The 8,649-nt window shown below is 28.9% G+C and overlaps 1 protein-coding gene across 1 annotated transcript; it reads right to left on the bottom strand.

Moving 5' to 3' along the window:
• Nucleotides 1-290: 290 nt before the first annotated feature.
• On the bottom strand, nt 291-2,552 carry LOC136075076 (uncharacterized). Its single transcript, XM_065787314.1, has 2 exons — nt 2,325-2,552; nt 291-2,234 (listed from the first exon to the last, which is right to left on the bottom strand). Exons 1-2 carry the CDS (start codon nt 2,401-2,403, stop codon nt 322-324), a joined length of 1,992 nt encoding a protein of 663 aa, XP_065643386.1. The 5' UTR covers nt 2,404-2,552; the 3' UTR covers nt 291-321.
• Between the last annotated feature and the right edge of the window lie 6,097 nt (nt 2,553-8,649).

The following is an 8,649-nucleotide window of genomic DNA, read 5'->3' as shown; positions in this document are numbered from 1 at the left end:
ATATATATATAAATATATATATATATATATATATAAATATATATATATAAATATATATATAAAAATATAAATACATATATATATATATATATATATATATATATATATATATATATATATATATATATATATATATATATATATATATAATACAACATGCATTTCCATTAAACTGAAAGTATTTATAGGGTTTATAAACATTTGTGCAGCCCTAGCTATAACCCCTGACATGTTTTATCAAATCCCCGATCGTTTACTGAGTAAAGCTGCATCAATAATTCACAACTATCTATAATAATGTTTTAAGAAACTTTCTTTCATTCAATTGATTTTATGTAACACAGGAAAGAATGTCAATTCACCCAAAGCATTATTCATGGCATAAAGTTTTTGTAAAAAATCACTTCTTTTTAGCACAGTTAATTTCCATTTTACTTTATTAAACTTTGAATATTTCATAATTCCCCATTCTCCACTGTTTATAGGGGTCACAAAAAGTGGTTGCAAATTATGCTTGCTTATAACGTTACAAGAATACTTTTGTTCTCCTTCGTTAAGAAGTATTTCCATTACCTCGCAATACATTCCGTCTTTGCTTAGAAAGTATTTGTTCCTTTTAAAAGTTGAAATTTTGCAAATTGCACTTTTTATAACATATCCTGAAGGGTGCACAAGAATGGAGCGCTCTTTAAATCGTTTAGCAACTGATACAATGGGATTATATTTTGCATTTCTTGTTATTTTTTTTAAATACTGTAAGTAGTTTTCAAATTTAAATGCAGATATATCATTCATAGAACAATTATAGTATTTGGCATCATCAACGATATGAAGCAAGTTATGTACATTAAAAGTTACAAAAGATTTGCCACAAATCTTACGTGAATTATGCACAAAAGTGGCAAAAAGTTTCTTAGCAAATGGCAACAAATCATTTCTATCGTCATCATCCTCTATGTGTAAAATTCTCACAGCTACAGCAAATGCAACAAATAGATTATAAACTTCATTGTCTAAAATTTTCTCTAACACAACAATTCCTGTATATAAGGTGAATTGACGAAATTCTGTTGCTTTCCAACGTTCTATTTCAGAAAGACCTCTTGGCTGTCTAACAAAGTCAGAAGGAGTGGACTGGGCTATATCCAGCATTCGATTTGAAATCAGTTGTTGTTGAGCAAAGCTGATATGAATTTTTGATTTGAATTTCAAGAAAAAAAGAAATCGACGACACACACCTAGGAACAAATTGTGCATAGGTTCGATGACAAAAGAACGTACCATATCTAAATTATTTATTAGCAGACATGGACTGTTTCCATTCTTGTGTAACGGATAAGCATTTGATCTAAATTCAGCATCAGTTCTTAAATTTGCATTGTCATTTGTATAAACAATTCTTCTTTCATAACACTCTGCCACAGAAGTGCACCTTTCACACCCATTTTTTGATGTGTGACCTGAGCAACATCTAACAAATGCACGTGCTGGAGCATCACAAATAAAACTACGTAAATTAAATTTATAATGCTTTTCATTAATAACTAATCCATTAAATGTTAGGTTATTAACTTCAGTTACAAAATCTTGTAAAAAATCATGAACACTTGACGGTTTTGCACTTCCACTATAAATAGCCACCAGAAAAGGAAAAGATATTATATTAACTATTGAACAAAGTATTGGCCAAAACTGCAAATTATTTGAGCGCTGAATAGGAAGTCCATCAATATTGACATCAATAGTTATGAAGTTAGTATCTACTTCAACATTATTAATAGCAAATATATCATCTATTCCTTTCTTCAATCCTATGTAAATGTAACTACCATCACACTTGCTCAATACATCAATGGAACTTGGAGTTTTAATCAGTGTGCGGGCATCTTTTGGTATGTCACATTTTTCAAATTTTCCTGACTGACTTAGAATTAGCAGTATATCGTTTATGGCATCTCTTGTTAAATTGTGCTTAACTGCAACTTGTGCAAGTTCTTCACAAATGATATATACTGGTTTGGGTTCAGAATCAATATCAGTCTCACTGAATTCAAAATCACTAGAAAAATCACAAACATTTGATTCATCATCTTGACAGCCATTCTCGCCTTCTGATAAGTACTCACTAATACTGACAGATAGTTCTTTAAAATCATCCCGACTTTCTTTTTCCGGTAACGAAATAGCTTCAGATGATTCATTCAATGAACTTGACAGCAAATCAGTCTGATAATCTATAAATAATGAAAAAAAAAAATTCTATATATAATCTATATCTGATGAAAATAAGTAAATAATGCACTGATAATTAGTAAAAGCTGTACTGGAGATAAGTGATACTGCTTTAACAGAACGATATCTCTTCATATAACTTTTCATATATTCCTGACGATTTCTTTTCATTCCAGACAAGCTTTTTACTAAATTTATTAAGAGAAACTTTTTAAAATTTTCAAATTTTGTTTTCGCAATTTCAGTTTAAGCATGCGCTTTAAAGCAAAGATTTTCGTTTTTCCATTTTATGTTGATATTTGATCAAAATCAAGTACGATATCGTATCTGATTTTGATCAAATATTATATAATACGTATTTTTGATAAATAAGTGGTATTGAACTCGAATTCGAAACTTAAAACTAAATGCGTATTTTTCTGGTATCAACGGCGGTATCTTATACGTGATAAATACTCCGAGTATTTATAATACTAGATATGCCGACTGGGTAATAACTAAAAACTTTCAGTATAAATTAGCCTTAAAAATTAGAAATTAATAACTCGCTAATTAAAATATAAACTTTCAGTTTTTATCAGCCTTTAAAAATCATCAACTTATTGAAGACAACATTTGACGGCAACAATTTATCAGCTGAACTATAAGTTGTAGGAAGAAAAATGTTTGGCATTCATTTAAAATCAGAAAAGTATATATATATTTGAATAAATTAAAATCTAGGCAATTTGTTTCTAAATATTTGTCAATTGCACCCAAAAGACTGCATGGGGAAATATGCAATTCATTGATTTCTACAAGACAAGTAACAAGAGGATAATAAACTAAAACGCCATCAGCAAAATTAATTATACTGAAAATTAGTTATTACTGAACAGTTATAATTAAAGTTATAATTAAAGACGAATAATATTTTAGTTAGGTTAAGTTAGGTAAGCGAAAAACTACAGTATGAACGTTGACCCGATAAACATTTTAATTTATAACACTGAACCTAGCGCCAATAAGTTAATTTATATAAATTATATAAAGTGGCCCGACGTAATGTCAACCTAATGAAACATGAACAATAATTTTGTTAATTGGGTATTTTTAATAAGAATTCTTTACAAAATAAAAATTCTTTACAGTAAAACAAAAATAAAACTAGTGCTGAGCCAACCCCTTAGCTTTAGCCACGGCACTGACAATTAATAATTATAGTATGAGTGAATATCAAAAAAATAAAAAGTTTCTAAAATATTAAACCAATCTATTTTAATAAATTGAGTAACAAAAATTTGCAAAAACAAAGCGGCAGCAATAACAACCTGTTCGTAAATTGTTTTAAAATTGTTGAATTCCCCCTTATATATTTAAACTTAGCGTGACATTGTTTATGACCCAGAGGTGGTTTTAGGCAAAGACTACTATAGGCTATAGCCTATGGGCAACATGAGGCCATGGGGCTCCGCAAGAAAAAAGAAAGAAAAACAAAACAAAAAATGGAGGAGGGGCGTTAGGGGTAGAAACTTCAGCCTATGGGCTCGAAATTCTTAAATCAGCCTCTGTTATGAACAGGCTTAAAATGATAACAATGGAAATCTTATTTATGATGACATCAGTCAAATAATACCTTTTGACTTCTATACTTTAAAATTAAACCTGTGAATTCAGAGAAATTCTTAATTTCATAAAAATACCTTAACATAGAAATAATGAAGCAACAAAAACTATTAGAAACTTTAGCAAAAAGTTAAAAGAAAAAAAAGTTAAAAGACAAAAAATGAAATCAGTTTTAAAAGTTTACACTAATTGTACTTAATCTCAATATATAATATTCTACAGATAAAATCATTTATAAAAAGGATAAGTATATAACTGTGAAACTATTGTTTTTCACATGCTTGGAGGAGAGCGTTATTAAAAAACCGGTAACTAACTAAACTGGTTCAGAAACTCACTCATACATAATGTTCACATTTACCTTACCTTGCACGATATTTTAGTTGAACAATTGAAATGCTATCCTGAAAATATACATTTTTATGAAATTTCTTCAAAGTCTTTAAAGCATGTTAGATCACAGTGTTAGTAGAATAACTGAAACGATTGATATGCCAAATGTGGTCAAAATAATGAAATATTTGAAGTTTTATATGGAAAGATTGGTTTTAATGAACATCAAGCCAAAGTAATTATAAGCAGAAATCCAAGACAAGCAACATAATTAGAGAACTAAAGCATGAAGAAAACATCTTCAGCTTTTGTACCTTTATTGCTCAAAGTAGAATATGACAAAATCTGGAAAAAGGGAAATCCTTTAAGTTATCACTTTTGTAGACTTCTTCATCTGCAACATAAAAAAGAGAGTCCAATTTTATTCAGAGAAGCAGAATCAGATCTAAAAAATCAATTAAATACCACTTCACAAATTTTTTTATATTCAAGAAAAATGGTGACGTTAAATATCAGCTATAGGTTTGATTTTACAATGTTTAATAGTAAAGTAGTGAACACACTTACAGAGACAAAATCCACTCAATTCTGCAATGTGTGCAATGTTAAACCCAACAAAATGAACAATAATGATTTAGCAAAAGCAAAAAATGAAAACAAGTCAGAGGATGAATCTATGCACTATGATCAATCAGATGCACTACCTTCTACCTACCTTCTAGTAAAACCATATCCAAAATTATCAAGCATATTTTTTAGAAAACATAAGAGTTATCGAGGAAAAACTGTTACCGGATTAAATTATGAAAATAATTATATATTAATTATATATTTATTTTCATAATTTTTATTAATATTTTTATTAATATTTATATTAATAAAAACTATATTTTTATTAATATAAATATTAATAAAAATATAGTTTTCTTCACTATGTATCAACATTCTTTAAAAACCATTTTAATAAAAGTATCAAGTAGAGTAATTTATCAAGAAAGTATTTTTTTCTTAAAGATTCTAAAGCTTAAAAAAATAATATTTTGCACACTTAGGGTCAACTTTACAGCGCGCTTACGCCTATACACGTTTAAGCGCGCGTAAAAAATTTTTTTTGTTACAAATTTGAAATCTTTGACCCAAAAACTATTATTTTAACAAATAACATGTTTATTTTAGAAATTATATTAAATTGTATTTAATTTGTGCCGTTTTTTGATTGCTCTGAGTTACTGTGCAACGTAATTGACTGCTATAATGAATTAAAATTGACTGTTTCTGGTTGTTCAAAAGCATAACAAGTTGAAACATAAAGTGCGCTTATGCTATTATGCTAGTTTTATTACAATATTTTTGATTAAAAGAAATTAAATTAAATTTATTATTTAAATAAACGATTAAATGCTTCTCAATAATGGATAAAGAAGTTGTTAACAAGTTGAAAATGAAGAAATTGAAAACGACACTTTTCAACCAATGGAATTCGAGCAAGATACTTTTATGAAAGTTGTTCGCGATTTACCAACCTTGTGGGATGATAATCATCTCACTTACAAAGACAGAAATGCAATAATAAATGCATGGAATAAACTTGCCTTAATATTTTGTAAATATTTTAGTTAAACGTAATCGTATGACGAGATCAGGAGGAGCAGCCTCAAACTTACCTAAATTAAAATGACATTTTTTGCTTGAAAAAAGTGAGAACAAACCTACGGAATGTAACTCTATCCAAAGTAAATGTTGTTCCAGATCTTGTTTTTCCTTCATCATTTTAATCACAAAGTTTTTCACTAGTAAGTCCAAGTGGTAGTAGTTATAGCAGTGACTTCACATTAAACAAATTTTCAAAAAGATTAATCGATACCAGGTCATCCAACAAAAATTTTACATAAGTTATACAAAATATCATAATATTATCATATTTTACTTTAAGGAAGCTTTTACTTTTGTATTGAAACATGAATGGGATAGCATTTTTTATTGATACATGATTGGGTTAGCATTAAAAAAAAGTTTTTATATGCTAAATCAAATTGCCAACTCAGTTCTCCTTCTGGTGTAAGAAAGTATTTATTATAGTCGTCTCAGACTTGTTTTGTATCTCTCGAGTTGTTGTTAGAACTTAATTGTGAAACTGGCTGTAGTGCAGCAGAACATGAATTATCTTCCTCCAATCATCTGGTCTAAACGCAAAAGAACCATCAACATCAGTTTAGTTTGTGAGACAGTAGGAAAAATTATTTTCTGATTTTTTTTTTCACAAGAAATTTACGTAAAGCTACAATTGCTTGTGTAATCAAAATCACTTTTTCACGATTACCGGTAACTGGTCTGTGAAATATACGAAAGCGTGTTGTAGCAATACTAAATGTATTTTCTATAACTTTTTTAGGCCTTGAAAGTCTGTAATTTAATGTTCTTTGTTTTTTTGAAATTTTCAATATTTTCTGGAATATTGCAGTAAGAGTACACTGAGCATCTCCTGTTACAAAGAATCTAAGTGTTACAGCCTGCCACTTACTTGGGCTAAAAGGGTCACTCATAATAGTTCTTTGTTTCACAATGGTTGACGCTACATACGAAAGCAACTCTTTGTTGGAGGAATTAAAATTTGTTAAAACAATAATCTTGTAACAATAATGAATCTTTATTTTCTGTAGTCGTTCGGCATAAGTTACCCTTACCCAAAACCATTTCTTATTTTAATTTTCTCCTTTCATTTGCAACATCTTTAAAGTAATTGTTTTTCTTCGAGTCAATAACAACATTTTTACATATCAACATGTTTTCCCAATAACGCAAACAGTTTTGCTGGTGGAAATTTAAATTTTGAATCAATGAAAAGTTATCGACGAAAAAATTTGCTTCGCCCAAAATAATTCGCTCCGTGAAAATTCGCCTTTGAACCGCAAGCTATTTTTGATGTAAACAACAACACCACCTTTTTTTTAGACTTTTTTTGTAATTAGGTTGCATCATGTATTAGTAATTCTTTAAATTTGCGGCAGTGGCGCAGTGGTTAGAGCGCTTGCTTCAGAAGCAGCAGATCCAGGTTCGAAACGAGCTCTCGACATATTTCCGCGTCTCGGTAAAGAAGGAAGCGTGAACTTCCTAGGTAAACTGCGGTGCTCTGTGACAAGGTGGGGCACCTAAATAACAAAGTTAAAGTTAAAGTTAAAAAAATTCAAACCAACAATTATCGCTAAAGGCATCATTAGTTAGCCAAGTTTCGCCTGAACAAATTATTCTAAAAATTACTTTCTTCCAAGAATATTTTAAAGTTTTCAAAGTTTACTTCAGCGCTTCTTATGTTAAGATGAAGAAGAGCTTTTCAAAAGAATCATAATCTGATAAACTTTGGCTCAGAAAAAAGTACGGTGCTTCCGTGTTCATTAACTAAGAACTATCATAAATAATTTTATCAGCACTTCAAGCATGTTTAAATTACTAAATCTAAAGTCATTTTCATTTTCAGCCACATTCATTTTAAAGTGTTTTATACTTGTCATGAATATTATATTAATATCGACACAGTAGATCATTATATTTTACTTCAAAAACTTAAATATTATGGTATTAAAGGTTCTATATTAGGTAATATATTAAAGGTACTGCCTTGAAATGATTTAGAAGCTACATAGCTAAAAGAAAACAGTTTGTAATTAGTAACGACGGTAACTAATACAATTATTATGATATCGCATGCGGTGTTGCTCTGGCTTCAATTCCCGGACCCCAACTTTTATTAATATTTATAAATGATTTGAATAAAGCTTCTAACCATATATTTATCATGTACGCATATGATACTAATCTATTCCTCTCAAGTAGTAGTACATATGATTTTTTTACCACTATGAATAAAGAATTAAAACACATATCATACTGGTTTAATCGTAATTAGCTAACTTTAAATATTAATAAAACCCGAACAACTCTATTCCATTCGTACGCAAAAAAGCGTTTTTTACCAACAAACTTGCCGCAACCCTATATTGACGAAATTGAAATAAAATATGATATCGTTGCAAAACTCTTATGCGTTTATTTCGATGAAAACATCTCCTGGAATCAACACATTTATAATGTATATTCTAAATTTTTAAAGAACAATGGGATTCTATATAACGCTCGTAACTACCTAAATAAAAATTGCTCAAGTTAACTTTATTACTCTTTTATCCACAGTTACATTAATTATGCCAACGCTGCTTAGGGGAGTATTGCAAAAAGTAAGTTAAAACTATTTTATCGCTATCAAAAACAATCGATCCGCATAATTAACTATGCTGATGGTTTTACCTAAACAAAACCTTTTTTTAATGAAAAAAGATTATGAAATTTATTTGAACTAAATGGGTTTAAAGTTTTTTTTTTTAGTTTTATGTTTAAGTATTTTTTTTCATTAGAAAACTTATTTCTTGCATTCCTAACGAATAGTATAAAAATATTGGTTGCAAAAATAAAAATTAGAACATA

This window comes from Hydra vulgaris, chromosome 01 (assembly GCF_038396675.1).
Source record: "Hydra vulgaris chromosome 01, alternate assembly HydraT2T_AEP".
NCBI lineage: Eukaryota > Metazoa > Cnidaria > Hydrozoa > Anthoathecata > Hydridae > Hydra > Hydra vulgaris.
This window is presented reverse-complemented; position numbering and strand designations above follow the sequence as displayed.

Bases quoted from the DNA above. Each gene is read 5' to 3' on its own strand.
- LOC136075076 (XM_065787314.1), bottom strand. From the start codon at position 2,403: ATGAAAAGAAATCGTCAGGAATATATGAAAAGTTATATGAAGAGATAT. The intron at 2,235-2,324 runs GTACAGCTTTTA...CATTATTTATAG, and splicing joins AGCAGTATCACTTATCTCCA to ATTATCAGACTGATTTGCTG.